The sequence below is a fragment of the Schistocerca cancellata genome, chromosome 1 (assembly GCF_023864275.1).
Source record: "Schistocerca cancellata isolate TAMUIC-IGC-003103 chromosome 1, iqSchCanc2.1, whole genome shotgun sequence".
NCBI lineage: Eukaryota > Metazoa > Arthropoda > Insecta > Orthoptera > Acrididae > Schistocerca > Schistocerca cancellata.
The window spans coordinates 378,965,894-378,983,144 of record NC_064626.1 but is presented as its reverse complement, the minus strand read 5'-3'; the positions used below and the strand labels follow the sequence as shown (position 1 = coordinate 378,983,144).

General features: G+C 40.8%; 1 protein-coding gene across 1 annotated transcript in view; it reads right to left on the bottom strand.

The window, feature by feature from the left end:
• Positions 1–6,610: 6,610 nt before the first annotated feature.
• The window catches only part of LOC126177474 (serine proteinase stubble-like), a 382,648-nt gene continuing 372,007 nt past the window's right edge, over positions 6,611–17,251 (bottom strand). The window contains exon 8 of the mRNA XM_049924460.1: positions 6,611–9,840. Coding sequence (XP_049780417.1) covers positions 9,518–9,840 — 323 coding nt within the window. The 3' untranslated portion in view covers positions 6,611–9,517. The remainder of the gene's footprint in view (positions 9,841–17,251) is intronic.

Sequence of the window (17,251 nt, the reverse complement as noted above, 5' to 3'; positions counted from 1 at the left end):
TCTTTCATTTGCTAACTATCCCTATCAGTAGTTAGTGCCTTCCGTAGTTTGAATCTTTTATTTAGCTGGCAGTAGTGGTGCTCGCTGTATTGCAGTAGTTCGAGTAATGAAGATTTTTGTGAGGTAAGTGATTTCTGAAAGGTGTAGTTCAATGTTACTCAGGGCCATTCTTTTGCAGGGATCTTTGATAGTCAGATTGCGTTGCGCTAAAAATATTGTGTGTCACTTTAGTAAATGTTTGAGTACGTTCAGTTTTGCTCAGCTGTTTAAAAAGCAAATAGTGTAAGAGGTTTATCAGCACAGTCGTGTATAATTGTTCTAAGGGGACGTTACAATATGAGTAGTATTTCTATTAGGCAAATTTACGTATTAAGCTGCGGTATGTGGTAGATTGCTAGATTTGTGGCTTCCTCCACTATCTTTCAGGCTCCAACCAATAGAAATAAACCTACTCGCTTACCCCTGGTGCAACGCATCATATCGGTCGGAACTATAATTTTGACGGTTGCTCAACTACGAGAACTATGTTTACATCCTGCAGATCGTCAAATTACATCACTCTCAGGATCAAGTGGGAGTTAATTTGTTTTTCGTAGTTAGAAACGAGTGACACTGCAGTCTATTCCGCTATTGTTTACAAAGTGATAATAAAACGTAAACTCGGTCCACAGGCCCTGGCGGACCCATCGGTACCGACCGTCCGCCGTGTCATCCTCAGCCCACAGGCGCCACCGGATACGGATACGGAGGGGCATGAGGTCAACAGGCCGCTCTCCCGGCCGTATGTCAGTTTCCGAGAGCGGAGCCGAAACTTCTCAACCAAGCAGCTCCTCAGTTTACCTCACAAGGGCTGAATGCAGCCCGCTTGCCAACAGCACTCGGCAGATCGGATGGTCACCCATCCAAGTGCTAGCCCATCCCGACAGCGCTTAACTTCGGTGATCTGAGGCGAACCGGTGTTACCACAGCGACAAGCCCGTTGGCACAAAGCGATAATAGGATTGGATAATTTGTTTACAACATTCTGATACAAATTTCAATAACTTTGGCATTGAAATGCGTTCTTTTGAGACTAAAATAATCAAATATTACTTAATTACAACTTTCCAAGAAAAACTTTCAGGCAGACTCAAAGACGAAATATTCGATAATCAGATCTGGAGCCAGTTTCTTTAAATGATCTTCCTGGAAACTGTTGTAGTTTTCTTAGCCCAAGAGTTGCACAGTGCTGTTTGGTGAACTGTGAATGTGTAGAAACAATGCAGAGTTAAGTGTTCGTGATGGAGCTAGAAACTCATGTCAAATGTCGAAAATATTTCTCTCTTAAATTATTGTTTCACGAATGCTACTATGCATCTATGAGATCTTCGTGAAAGAAATATCATTAGTCACATAGTTGTCACTTAGCACACGGACATAACATCAGATTTGGTGCTTTGTAGCCTGTAACGACCAATCGCCAACATATATCGCCTATTTACTCAAAAACCAGAAATAGTTGGCCATTCTCATAACTTTAAAAATGATTTAGATACGTTAGTTGTACTCTGTATGCAGCAATGTGTGGTCTAAAATGCACCGAACGTAAACTGATCCGCAACGATATTTCTCACTATAAACTCTTAGAAAATATTAGTTTTAAAATATCATAATAACTACGAGCAACAACGGAAAAAAAGCCAGTTTGTTATCAAGCTGTGATGTGGGATTATAAGACGCAAAGGGCTCAAATTCTTGTAACGAATAGTTTCCTAAAAATAGAATGAGAATGACTGGATAGCAGAAACACACACACACGGACTGAAAACCAGTGTTTTTTTTATTTCCTACGCAAAACGTAAACATTTTATTGAGAAGCTAACAACAGAGACAGAGTTATCTTCGCTTTATTTACTTAAACAATTGTTTTAGAGATGCAAAAAATGAGTGGATATTTGGCTCTCTGCGTTCCATTGCGCTGCTTGCTACATGGCTAAGGACTGTGTGTCTCGCTACGGTTTACCTTGTGTTATTGAAACATTCTCTTGGTGTCGCCCCAGCATATCGTTTCAATTTTTTGCGCTCGTTTTTGCTTTATTCTAAATTTACTGCTTAACTCTTCCTGGTATCTCGTTATTTCATACAATTGTTATGCAAACGTTTCTTCCCTTTGTACTCCTGTTATTTTCCATCTTTTACCGCTCTTCTTTCTCCCTTGTCTTATGGCAGCGTCGACTACGAACTAGGAAACTGAATGTCATTGTCTTACACAATGTTTCCAATCGATAATGTAAATGCCTGGACAGTAACTCGGTGCTACATTGAGGGTCCAGCTTTCAGCCAGCTGACAAGATTTCGCCATTTCTACAGCTTCCTGAATAGCGACCCTTTTCCCAGTCTCTGACGAACACGCAGGAAGTTTCGATGACACTTAAGTATGCGCCATTCATTAACAAGCTCCCTCTGGTGATATATATGCCCACTTCTTTTAACTTTGCCTACAAGACTCATATCCATCCTCCAATGTACTGTTCTTATTCTTTTCAGCTCAGACAGGTGCGCCTCCCTCAAGGCACAGACATAGACAGAATTGTATCTGTCTCAGAAAAGGTAGGAATTTGGGGGAGGAGTGGTGGTGGGGGAAGTAGCTGAACGAGTTGGCACTAGGAGCTAGCTTCATGAGAAAAAATGCATGTGTGTTCTGGGTCTTTTCAATTCATGCAGTTGGGCTACACAGACGTAGATGATCCGAAAATATTGTCCCAAACCTCAGCTGTGGCTCTGTCCTCGTCAGTGCAGGCACAGACATGCATGAGGATAAAAGACCACACAGCCCCTGCAGTTGGTGTGACTAGCATCACACCCTCAGTCGAGAGGCATCTCTCAGCCCCTATGCTGTACAGACAGATGGAGACTGGCCTCTCCAGTGCTCATATGCTGCTTGCTCCATCGTCCTGATGCCTGCCTGTTCCAGTATAACTGCTTATATATTACATAATGATAGTAATAGTAATAATAATAACAATATCAATAATACTGCATGCACCTCCAAATTATTGAAGGCACTCTCTGACAGTGGGTCAGAGGAGGGGGGGAGGGGGAAGGGGTGTAGAGGAATATGGAGGAATCAGTGGCATTATGGGTATTCTAATGTAGCACAAGTGGGCTATCTGAAAACATAGTAGTAGAAATATGTATTTAAGGTAGCACAAGTGGGGTAGATCACCATCATGGATTTATGCTACACAGGTGTGAGGGATTGGACATAGGAGGGAGAGGAGGAGGAAGATAAGGGGAAATAATGAGGGGCATGGACGAGTCGGATGGCTGTCTCCGATCTTAACTTGATTTTCCTTGAGAGGGAGGTTTCATATCGGCCCCTTATGACACTGACATAGACACTGTTTTAGAAACAGCAGTATCACACCACTAATGTTAACAAAAATATCTAACATTTATCTCTTTGCTGTTTGAAGCTGAGTAAATTCAATGATTTTCATTGAAGTGAAATGAGAGAATTCGAAAATTATGATAAAATTTTACAAGTTTATTTAACAAAGTTTTTCTTACAATAGCTGCTCTTTGTACAAAAATCTCTTTCAAAATTATACAAAAAAATAAAGTGTGTTATACAACCTGTTGTACAATTTTAGAAGATGTTTAGTCGCTAAAAATGTCACACAATCAAGCAATATTTCAGCTGCAGCGATCAACCATGCACGAAAAGTGAGGTATTCAGTCGGCGGCTCTTGGCAGCTGGCAGTGACAGCAGGGTTATTCACCAACTCTAGGACAGAGAAAACCTTTTCGAAAGCAACATTTTTTTTCCATTCTCTGCTATTGTATCGGCGATATTGTTCAGTCTAAATAAACATCAGCCACAGGGATACAATCAGAGTTTGTGTGTACAATGAAAAGAGAGAACTCGGTAAATGTCTGTCCTCATGATCATGAATAGATCCAGTACCGCATCATGCACCAGTTTAGCTAAACTATAAATATTCACAGATAAAATACGTTTATAAGGCATTTCTACAAATGCAGATGATAATAGAATAAATTAAATCCAGACAAGTAGTATTGTATCAGTAGCTACGCCTATATTTCCCACTACAATGTCTAAAGCTGTCAGACTCTTTAATGTTTCAGTCTTTAAGTATTCTCTGCATTCACAGTCTTAACTGAGATTGGACTGTGAAAGAGAGAGCTCTAGTCTTTTTTTTTCGAGTGATATTATGCATTCAAAACGTAAAGGCAATTCTGTCAGTTTACAACCATACTAGAAACTACTTCTGATACAATCAAGAGCATGGTCTTACGGAACATGGTAAACTCTTTGACAGTTCAATCAAATTTTCCTTCCGACGTTTGTCCTGTAAGTAAGGATACTCTGTTTACAATTGCATCAGTAATGAATTATGTTTTTATAACAGAAGCACGTTGTTGGGATGGAGTAAAAGTGCTTGTTCGTCCAAGTATAGCGTTACAATGAAGCAAGGGGTCCAGCCATACATATGTTCATGAGATGGTCCGGTGATGAACTACAATTGCGATTTGTCACTCACGTTCAATGACTGACAGAGAGTGATTTACTTGGAAATATTCAACTTGAAGTACTGATGTGAAAACAAACAGTAGTCTTTGGAAAGTGAGATACACTCACAATCAGATTGTTTACCGGCAATTATAAATTTATCAGTTTATGAAGGAAGTGGAAGAAGATGCCAGTTTCTCCAACAGACTAAAAAAACTCTAATGTTCATTTAAGCTGAATGTCAGAAAAAGGAGATGTAATCTGTGACATCTGCACTGTTCGCGAGCCATGGATCATGGGGGAAGAAGGAAAATGCCTGAAGAAACGACCAGTTGTTACTGATGACACATGTGCACCTTGCCTGAAGAAAAGAGAGGAAGGATGATTGGGATTTAACCTCCTCTTGACGACGAGGTCAGTTCAAACAACTGACAAAGACATCGAGTATGTAAATTGTTATCGAGGTAAAAGACCTAATGGTTTATGATATTGTACATACAGAAAATTATAAAATTTTGTTAATCTTAAACTGTGTATTTTTATTTCAAAAGACAAAGTACAGTTTAATTTCGTCGATAAATCTGAAAAAGACAGCAGCGAAAATTCAAATTACAGTGCAAATTACGGCAGATAAACTGATCAAAATCAGGACCAAGATATTTTCTCTGAACGAAACTGGAAAGCTACCAGCGACAGTAAAAAGATTGTCATAATAGATTATGCTGAAAGACATGTTATTAATGCTGTGTATCTTGCACATAAACTGAGGAAGGGGGCCACACATATTAACAATGTACAGGGTCCGGCATAAAAAACTCCCCGATTACAAAGTAACGTGCAGCGGACAGTAGAAGGAGCAGAGTGGTGGGGGGCGCGTCGTTACGTAGCTGCCTACGTGCCGTTTTCAGTGTACGCCATGGCGTGGTCTGGTGAACATCGTGCCTTCGTAGTGGAAGATTTTATTCAAAATGGCGAATTGCCTATTAATACTCAACGTGCTTTTCACGTTCGCTTTGCGCTCGGACGACGGGACCCTGTTCCCGATAAGAAAACAATTTATTCTTGGGTTGCTAACTTTCGTGAGACAGGTTCCGCATTAAAAAGGAAACCACCTGGACGACCACGGACTGCAACAGGCCCCGGAAATGTTGATGCAGTTAGAGCTTCAGTTCAACAATCTCCTCGACGATCCGCTAAAAAGCATGCGGCAGCATTACGGATATCTGATCGAAGTGTGAGAAGAATCTTGCATCGAGATCTTAAAATGCATCCTTACAAACTTGTAACTACGCAGGAACTGAGTGAACGAGACTGTGGTGTCCGTGTAAGTTTGTGCCAAGACCTTCTTCGGAACATTCGTCCCAACGATATTGTGATTTTTTCTGATGAAGCACACTTTCACCTTGCCGGAACAGTGAACAGCCAAAATTGCAGGTACTGGTGTGAACACAATCCCCAAGAACTTCATCAACGACCACTTCATAGCCCTAAAGTAACAGTATGGTGTGCTGTTTACAATTCCGGAGTGATCGGTCCTTACTTTTTCGAAGAAAATGACAGGAATTTAACCGTCAACAGTGAACGCTATTGTGCCATGCTCTGCGACTTTCTCCAACCGCAACTAAGGGAGCTTTTTGGTGAAATAGAGAACGTGTGGTTCCAGCAAGATGGTGCTACAGCCCACACAGCGCGGCAGTCACTGGCATTGGTGAAGGAAATGTTTCCTGGACATGTGATCTCGTTGCGTGGAGACATTGGCTGGCCCCCACGATCGCCGGACTTAACGCCCTGTGATTTCTTTCTTTGGGGCTATTTAAAAGCAAAAGCTTATGAACAACGTCCACAATCTTTACGAGCCCTGAAAGAAGCAATTACACAAGAGGTTGAAGCTATTCCACCTGAAATGACTCAAAGAGTAATGAATAACTTCAGGGAAAGACTCAATCAGTGTGTCGACAGTGCAGGAAGCCATTTAAGGGATGTTTTATTTAAAAAGTAAGACCATAAGAGTATTTTCTAAAATGGCATAATATGTACTTTTATTTAGTATAAATAAAATTGTTCTACCTTATTTGGTTTTGTTTTTATTAGCTTTCCTTAAAGGGGAGGTTTTTCTGCCGGACCTTGTATTAAAACTACATGGCAGATTAAAACTCTGTAGCAAAACCGGACACGACCCAGAAACCATGCCTTTCGCTACACCCTCCCAGTACTGCTCTCCTACTTTCTGAACATCAAAATTGTTCTTCTGCAAACTTCGCTGGACTAACACTCATGGAAGGAAGTACACGGAGGAAAAATAGCTTGGCTGCAGCCCAGGAGCTGTTTTCAGAGTGAATCTTCACTGTGTGGTGGAGAGCACGCACACTGCACTGCGGAATGAAGAGTTCATTCTTGACTAACAATGTAAGTTATAAAAAAATAATGCATGTTATTTGTCAAGTAACCAAGCGGTGAATTGCCTTTACTTTTTGAAAAGCTAGCGTTATTTCCAGAAACAAATGTTCAACAGCTTCACTTTATATATTAAGTCACAAATAGTTCCAAGACCGAAGGCCCATTATCAGGTGCTCCTGTACAAAAGGTTCATGAAGGGTGAGTCTCAGCTGGTATATAAAAACAAAGTTTTGAAAAATACAAACATAAATACCCAGCGATCTCAGGCTCTGCAGATCGCACACTGCGTCCACGCTCCCACAAACTGTCTCCATTCCTTTCTGCTTCGTGCATGGCTCCTCCAGATGTCTTCAATTCCCAGGACTGCCAAATCTTCGTCAGGTCGTCCATCAAGCAGCGCTGCCTTGGTCGTCCTATGGGACGTGTGGGGTTGCTTTCTTCACCTGTCTTTCTTCTAGCTTATGAACTACATGGCCCGTTCGCTGGGTTCTTTTGCTCTTCAGCTTCTGTAGGACTGTTGGTTGTAGCATCAAGAAGTAGATTTGTTCATTCTTCCTCGGCCTCCATTCCTCTTTTTCTAAGATGGGTCCTCAAGTCTTTCCCATTACTCTTCTTTCAAAGATTATTAGTTTTTGCTTTTGTCATTTACTTACGCTCTATGTTTCTGAGCTGTACATGACTCCTGGGAGTATCACAGTGTTATATATTCTCATTTTAGTATTCGCACGTATTGATTTTGAGCTACGTGTCTCACTAAGGAAACACATGCATTTCATCCCCACTGCTGTTCTTTGCTTGATATCCATTCCTGTGCTTGTCACTGGTAAACCAAGTTTCCACTATTTCAGCTGATGAACTTTCTTGAACCTCGTGTCATTTATCTCAAGAAATTATGGCTGCTTTTGTCTTCTTCCTAATCGCATGAATTCTATTTTGTCTTGACTCACCTTCAGCCCAACGTTCTGTACGTAGTTGTCCATTTTACGGTACATTTCTTGACATTTATTATTTTGACAAATAATGATTAAATTTAAGCAGCAGTTTTCAAATTTTGTGGCTGATTAAAACCGTTTGCTGTACCAAGACTCGAATTTGGCACCTGTGACTTTAGCCGGCATGTACTCTATCGTCTGAGTTATACGAGCAAACCTCGCGATCCGCCCTCACAGCTTCAGTTTCCCCAATACTTACTCTCCTACCTTCCAGACTTCTGGGCTTACGTAAAGATAAGAGAAGAGGTGCAGGCAGAAGTGGAGCTACGAAAGGCGGATTGTGAGTCGTGCTTCAATAGCTGTCTTATATTATTGTTGTTATTATTATTATTAATTCCGTGTTTAACGAAAATAAATTGAAGGATGTATTGTCAGTACACACATTTGTAAAAAAAAGTTGTAATACCTTGTATTTCAGGACAATAAAAGAGTTTAGTTTAATAAAATAGCTCAAACGGTAGATCCGTTGCTGCGAAAGGCGGAAGTCCCCTGTTACAGTCCTGATGGGACATACAGTTATAATCTGTCAGGAATATTCAAATCAGCGAAGATGATTCCGCTGCAGAGTGAAATCTCATTGTGCCCCGATTTTTCTCATAATAGGATATACGTAGGATGTAGGTTGCAGTTAAGTACTGGGAGATGAAGAAGCTTGCACAGGATAGGGTAGCATGGAGAACTGCATCAAACCAGTCTCAGGACTGAAGACCACAACAACAACAGGATATACGTCTTGATTCTGTTTATGCTAACCATATATGGATTTTTTCATGACCTAATGACAGACGACTTTTATGACAACTGGAATTCACGATTTATCTATCTTTGATAAAGGAGTGCATGGTAATGGGGCTTCAGCTTCGAAAATAACAACAATGAAATAAATAAACAATAAAGTGTAGATGTCGTACAGTTGTATCTAGAAATACTATTAGCTGCAGACTAACATAAAATTTAAAAAAAAATATCTCTACCAGAAAATGGACACTCTTATGCTCACGTTATGCTTCGCTGTGATAACATTACAACGTAATGAATACACATATTGTACTCGCAGGTAACATTGTAATACAAGAGTAACTTCAATTACACTTGAAAGACACGATTTTGGTGTAGAGCTTTGGAAGGTTAGAACTGCAGCTGACTTAACGCTGCTTACTTTGTATTAATGAACGTTTATCAACTTCATTCCTTAGCAAATCCTGTACACTCTTCGTAGCGGAACATGTTAAGAAATACTTCATCCGCGATGCCTTTCCAAATGATATCCTTGGGGAAGAACAAAACTTGCCCGTAACAGGGGCTGCATTAACTACAGCATAAAAAATGTCTGGATGGGAGCTCGAAATGTGGTATGTGTTGGGCAGAACGTAATAATGAATTTGATCTGCTGGAGAAGACAATAAATACGACGTGGCAAACAAATAAATGAATATTGTTCCGAAAATGAATTGGTGAAAGATGTATTAGAATGTGGTTTCTCTTCTGACTGGTAGAGCGTCAGTCAGAAATGATAGGGATGGGCCTCGATATCCCCACCGAGTCCCATCGGCAACATGGATGAACCACAGGGACAGCACGTAGCTAGACGAGCACAGGCCGCAGCAGGAGAAGATCAGGGCTGGAGGTTGTCGAGCAACCAGCCGAGGTAGGCGCCGACGCGCGTGTAGACGCCGGGGAAGCCGTCGGAGCCGCAGCGGCGCGCGCCGAAGGAGACGACGCCGAGCAGCACGTGGCGCGGGTCGCCGGCGCCCGGCTGGTGGGCCAGCGTCAGCGGGCCGCCGCTGTCGCCGTCGCACGAGTCGACGCCCGGCGCGCCGCCGGCGCACACCTGCGTCTCGCCGCTGAGCGCGATGTGCGTGCGACGGTAGGCGTCGGCGCACTCGTCCGTGGCCGCCACCGTCAGGCGCGTGTAGCGCAGCTCGTCGCTGCCCGTACCTGCCGAGAGTACAGCGCCTCGTCAGACAGACGACCTGCTTACATCGACGCAAAATGCCGTTGAAGAAAAGTGCTAAGACATCTATGACATTTATACTGAAAGAGCAAAATATCACAAGGAACCCGATGTATAGCAGGGCGCAAAAGGCCAACGGTATTTATGGCATTCGACGCCCCACATATTGTCTACCATGTGTAAGTAGGCTGTTTACGTTTTTATATTGGTAACGCCACGTAGCGCTCTGTATGAAAATCACTGGCTGTGCTGTGTGCAGTCTGTGGCTGGTTTGCATTGTTGTTGGCTATTGTAGTGTTGGGCTGTTGGCTGTTAACAGCGCGTAGCGTTGCGCAGTTGGAGGTGAGCCGCCAGCAGAGGTGGATGTGGGGAAGTGAGATGGCGCATTTTTGAGAGCGGATGATCTGGACAGAAACAGTACATTTGTAAGAATGGATGTCATGAACTGCTGTATATATATTATCATATTTGAACACTATTGAGGTAATTACATTGCTTGTTCTCTATCAAAATCTTTCATTTGCTAACTATGCCTATCAGTAGTTAGTGCCTTCAGTAGTTTGAATCTTTTATTTAGCTGGCAGTAGTGGCGCTCGCTGTATTGCAGTAGTTCGAGTAACGAAGATTTTTGTGAGGTAAGTGATTTGTGAAACGTATAGGTTAATGTTAGTCAGGGCCATTCTTTTGTAGGGATTATTGAAAGTCAGATTGCGTTGCGCTGAAAAATATTGTGTGTCAGTTTAAGCACAGTCATGTATAATTTTTCTAAGGGGACGTTTCACATGTTACCATAATATTGGCTGCTAAATGAATTTCCTTTGTATGGTGTGCGTACTGTACGACCTTCGGTACACATACCATCAGATTATTTGACTTGTCGCTCTAACGAAGTAGGCGAGTGTCAGCAATATGTCTCGTGGTCTTATCATGCCTTGTTTATCTTCTGCCGTTAGGTCAGACGATAGAAATGCCACTTGCACGCTTAGAGTAGCAGATTGACGGTGACCAACTTTAAACAGAACTTGATTAATTTTCACACACATTTATTAAAATAATAACCAGCATAAACATTACGTAACTTGATTCTGGATGCTATTAACAATTGACATTCTGAAGTTCCTTTGGTCTTGGTACGTTAATCTTATTCTCACATATCTCTGATACTTTACAAAGTGTCTATACATTTATCTTCATGGCTATGTACAGGAATATGATAATCTTCTTAGGTGTATACTGAAACTTGACTATAGACTGGTACAGACTAATGCAGACTGGTGCAGACAAATGCAGACTGACTAATCGGAGGTCTGTACACTCCTTTTTTATACCTCGCGCATTCAGGTATCACTTCGCGAGTATGATCCGTGAGGAGATAAGGTTCTATGTTAGCAGCAATCTCATTGGCTGCGTTACATATTAAGACACGGATCGGCGGAAGCAGAATTTGGTCCGTCTCTAAGGCAGCGCCATCTCGTAGTGCAGAGACGGACGAGCGCTGCGCCTGCACTGTTGTGCTTAGCAGGGCGCGCTCTAGTGGGAAAGTTGTGTACGCGCTGACTACGTGGAACTATGTACACAACACTTTGCTTTCATACCTTTCTATACGATTTACTTAAAATCACTGCTCGAATCTCGATTTTTTTTTCCATCTTCGCAAATCACTACACAGGAACAACAACAGAGCCACGTCATCACCAGGCTCTCTTGCAAGAGGACTGACGTGGCACGTATTTACAGGCAACAGTCCAATGAATATCACGTGAACAACTTGTTGCACTAGCGCTGACCTCTCGTGGTGATTCCGACAACTTTTCAAACCATCCTCGTAGATGTAAACGAGTGTACTGTGTTCAAAGACTTAGAGGTCAGTACGGCCGTGCAATAGTACGCCTCCTCACAACCTGTAATACCAAAATGATCATGTTCAAAAGAGTTCCTGAGTGCGTTACATTTTCCCATAGACGGTTTCAATGGGCGGTGGTCACTGTGGCTAACCACATAATATTTTCCCCCTTTACCGCTCAGGGGCCAGTAGTCTCTCTGCCAACCACCTAATTGTTGCCTAAAATGCCGCTAGATGGTAGTGCAGGTCTTCTGCGCGAATTTTTGCCGCGTATTCAGAACAATAGTTGATACTTCTTCATTGTTAGCACTGTTCTTGGAAGCGGCGTGCAGTATTCTCTGTAGCTCTTCTTTATACGACTATTTTTGTTAAGTAATTGCTTATATTTATGTGTTGAACATATATAAGTCTACGTGTAATGTAACTTTAAATTGAAATAGAATTTTCCATGTTTTACAGACAAATTTCTGTATGGTTAGTGCTGCTAACCACCGACCTTCTGTTCCACCCAGTATATTTTCTTCGTCTCCATCGAATATGTCTAGCTGAAAAGGAATAACTGAGGACGAATGGTACCGAATTTTATTTGAAGAAATACCTTCTAGTGGCAGCAGTGTTGATAGTGATGGCACTGATGGAAATGACCCTACATTCACAACAAGCTGTGCAAGTTCTAGTCTTGTGTGCAGTCGTGTGTCGAGCAGTTGTGATTCTCGGGATGTCAGTGAAATTGATGACGTCAGTTAAAATAATATTTTACCATCTACTGTTCCATCAACAGTCACAGTAAACTGGATCCAAGAAACAAGTGTTGACCAAGTGCCATTATTTATTGGAGAAGGTGGTGTGATCGCAGAAATAAAGAACAAAGTGAACCTAAAGCCAATTGCTTTGTTTTGTGAATTTTTCGATGAAACACTAATGAAACCCATTGTGTTCCAAACTAATTTGTATGCTACACAGAAAGGCGAAACTTTCATGCCCACCAACGAAGTTGAAATCAAGACTTTTATTGGAATAAATCTTTATATGGGTATCAATAAGAAGCCTAGCTACAGAGATTACTAGAGCACTGATCCAGATCTTGGTGAAAGTCACATATCAAAGCTGTTGCCAGTAAAACGGTTTAGTTGGCTACTGAGTAACTTGCACCTCAATGATAATTCGGTCACTCCCGACAGAAACAGTCAGAATTATGATAAACTGTACAAACTGCATCCATTTCTAGGCCATTTGAACAGGAAATTCCAGGATTGCTATAAACCACATCAAAAACTTGCTATTGATGAAGCTATAGTTAAATTCAAAGGCATATCATCTCTCAAACAATATATGAGGTACAAACCAAAAAAAAAGAGGGTATAAAGTGTGGATGTTATGAGATCAGTCGTCATTTGATATTTATACAGGCGAAGCTTCACATTCTCCAGTAGTGGCGCTAGGATCGAAAGTGGTTCTAAATTTAACCAGTGGTCTTCATTTGGAGAACCATATTACTTTCATGGACAATTATTTTACATCATATGATCTGTTCATGGACCTAGAATCGAATGGTATGTACACTTGTGGAACAATAAGTCCCAGAAGGAAAAACATGCCAAAACTCAAGGAGGAAAAGGAACTGGAAAGAGGGGAATTCGATTACAAAATAAGCAATGATGGCATAGTAATCTATAGATGGAAAGATAACAAGGCAGTCACCTTGATACCAACATGTCATTCACCATCAGATGTGTCCCCAGTAACTCGAAAAATGAAAGATAGAACAATAATCAATATCACTTGTCCAATTGTATTGAAAGACTGCAATTCCAGTATGAACTATGTGGATGAAAGATAGAACAATAATCAATATCACTTGTCCAATTGTATTGAAAGACTGCAATTCCAGTATGAACTATGTGGATAATTTTGATCGACTAAAGTCAGACTATACTATTGACAGAAAAAGCAAGAAATGGTTGATGAGAGATCGTTTTTTCACTCTTTGGACTGCAGTGTGACAAACGCGTTCATTATGCACAAAGAAATCGAAATGGAGCAGTTCTCCAATAAAGACTTCCGTCGAGTGGTGTACAAAATCTTGTTGGTCCCAAAAATAGTTTCAGTGGCAGCTAACTTTGCTTCTGTATTCCAAAGTATTATAGCAACCCCAGATCAAATCACACAAACCATACGTAGACGAAATTATTCGCCACAAAAGCAGTAAACATCAACCAGTTCACTCATCATCTAGAAGATGCGCAGTTTGCAGTTCAAAGAAAAATCCAGTGCGAACAGTGTGGATGCGTTCAGTGTGCAAAGTGCCTTTGTGTCTGAGAGCAGGCAAGAACTGTTTCAAGAGGTACCACGAAAATTAAAAACTAGTTATTTCAAAGTTCAACCACCAAATATCGAATTTGTATACTGTAATGGGGTGGTGTTTACCTGTAGTGATCACATTTAATGTTAACATTTTGTTGTTGTTTACGTGAATTTTTACAAACTCAATGTATAAAACATGCCAAAATAATAAAACAAATGTGTTACAAGTAAAAGAAATTTGAAATTTGCAAATAATTTTTCTTGCCACACTAGGGTTAATTTTAGTGGTTTTACCTGCCCCTCAAAGAGCTAACGCCACGTGACGTCCAGCTTTCTGTGCATGGCTGACACGTTTCAGGCAACATACTCCCGCACTTTCGTTCATTTCCATCGAGTTATTAATGTGTTATGTTACTTCACCCATCTCGTCCTTAAGCATTGCAGAGCAGTGTATGAGTTCTTTTATAAAGTACACCAGTGTATCCACAGTTACATTTTTCTAGATGTTTTTGTTCTGTCAAACTCTTTTCGCTTATTAGTTTGAAATATAATTATTAAATACTTTCAACAGTCTTTCATTTTCAAGATGTCTGAGTTAACGCTGAAGATGATTACAAACTTACATGGCAGTGTAGGAACGTCGTATTCGTCGACGAGCAATGTTAGCTAGTTCTTGACATTTTTTTTTCAATTATTTTAACATATACGTTCGTACAGATGGCATTGTCAAAATGCAGGAGAAATCTGTGTTACGACAAATATGGAGTGAGCAGTAAAAATCAATGCATACCTGGGTCATTTCACGAACTACCGACAGGCAATATAAAACATCACAGTTTGTAGACAAAAAGTAGTGTTGATAAGCAATATTAATTATTGCCATAATTATTGATTAGCAAACATTAAATATGTTTCTATGTAATTTCTTGTGCCATTCCACAAATTCATTATGCAACGTTGGTTTTAGGGGAGTTTGCAAGCAAATCTCAGAAATTTTTGGTATTTTCCAGAACAATTCCTATGATACTACTAACTTCTTCCTGTGTAAAATTAAATTTAATTAATCTCGGTATGGCTTTTCGAAGTATTTTTTTTTTTATTTTACCTTCAATCAGACTCTGTACACCAACAACTGTCAGTTGACAAGCCACTGAAGGATCAAATGTCTTATAAAACAGTAAATTAACTTCAGCCGTGATATGTAATGACCATCAGGAATAAGAGAAATGGTTTAGAAAACAGTCAGCCATGTACCTCCACAAATATTCTCAAATGAGAGAAAGCCAATACATTTATTTTGGTCGCCTGGTCTAGAATTACGGTGTAAATTCCGGAAGGTTGAAGTTTCAGGAGCGTGTTCCGAACACAAGATTTCTATTTCTTTTGGATGCCATCCCCCCCATGAACCCCATGAACCATGGACCTTGCCGTTGGTGGGGAGGCTTGCGTGCCTCAACGACACAAATAGCCGTACCGTAGGTGCAACCACAACGGAGGGGTATCTGTTGATAGGCCACACAAACGTGTGGTTCCTGAAGAGGGGCAGCAGCCTTTTCAGTAGTTGCAGGGGCAACAGTCTGGATGATTGACTGATCTGGCCTTGTAACACTAATCAAAACGGCCTTGCTGTGCTGGTACTGCGAACGGCTGAAAGCAAGGGGAAACTACAGCCGCAATTTTTCCCGAGGGCATGCAGCTTTACTGTTAGCATGGAGAGCTGCATCAAACCAGTCTCAGGACTGAAGACCACAACAACAACAACATTGGATGCCATAAAGCCAATTTACAGGGACCTGGCTTATCCAGATGTGTAGTTCGGCACTCAGAATACCAGTGAGTCGTTCAGTAAAATGATTTGACATGAGTGCAGAAGAATGTATTTGTGGGGTTAAATACTCTAAAATGGAGAGTCAGTAATGCTGTGTTATCGTTTGATGAAACATGGGAAGAACAGGAGCACTTAATGCATCGCAATATCAACCCTGGCTGGCATCCTGTAAAGGGATTGCAACATTTAGAGAAATTAAGGGCTGCCAAGTCGCGGCGTGCAGCCGAGTCAAATACCAAAGAAGCAATGTCAGCCTGAATGAAGCTGCTTTCAGAAGAAGGGACGGGACAAGAAAGAGGATCGTGACTCTGCTGATGAATGCTTTTGAGGTTTCATTAAAAAAATCAGAATTTTTTATCATTTTCAAACTTAAACTCCTCAAAACGACTTTTTGTAGTAAAATTTCCTACCTCTGGAGAACTACTTGTTATAGCTGCATGAAAATTTGGACGTGACGTTATATATTTGCATGTACAAATACTTAGCGTAAGAAATTGCTGATGATTTCTTGTGGATGATACATCCTTTGTCTATCAGAATACTAACACACGTTTTATTAAATTATTTATTATTATTACCTCATGGCAGTAGCCGACTATCTAAGCAGTCACTGAACGAGATAACCTTTGCGCTATTTCTAAACCTGGGCGAAGTCATTCTTTCGCACGTGACTCACGACACAGCATGATAGGCACTTAAGTAGCAACCAGAATTTCGCTCTCGATGTGCGCTGACGTAGACATAATTGGATTACCGAAAATGATGTAGTAACTTTGTCATAGTGTTTTCGTACACATGCAAGCTTTCTTTAGACCAAAAAATATAATTTTATTCATCTCTTCAGTATATTAGCCTGTCAATGCACTCAGTAATACCATTAGTTAGTTAGTTTCACTTTGTGTGGATCGTTTTGCAAGATAAATCGCGTGGAACGAGTCATTCACATAGCAAATTAATTTGCAAATATGGCTAGATGCTGTGTAATACTGTTTTGGCAGTTGTGAATCGTAATTTGGTAGTTTGATAAAGAAAAGAAAACAAAAACAAAAGAATGAAGTAAAAACATACATGTCTCCTCTTACTGGCTTTTCTAAGTCTGCAAGGGTAATACGTAATTGCATTGTCTTCGATTACGTAAATGAAACCCGGGCGGACAAACATCGTAATGGCCGCTGAGTGGAAAACAGATTATTCCTTATGACGATGACTCACTTAAGAACACATGGACGGAAAAATAGATAAGTTCATTAATTGAAAATGACATTTTATTGCAGATATAAAATGAGCAATTAATGGCGTGGAAATTTTATTTTGCTCCAGATTGTGGACTAAAATAAAGCCTCCTCACAGCGTAAAACTAAGTGCCGAATCGGAGGTCGATCACTGATCTTTTCCCTTCGCGGAAGTGTAAAATACCTAA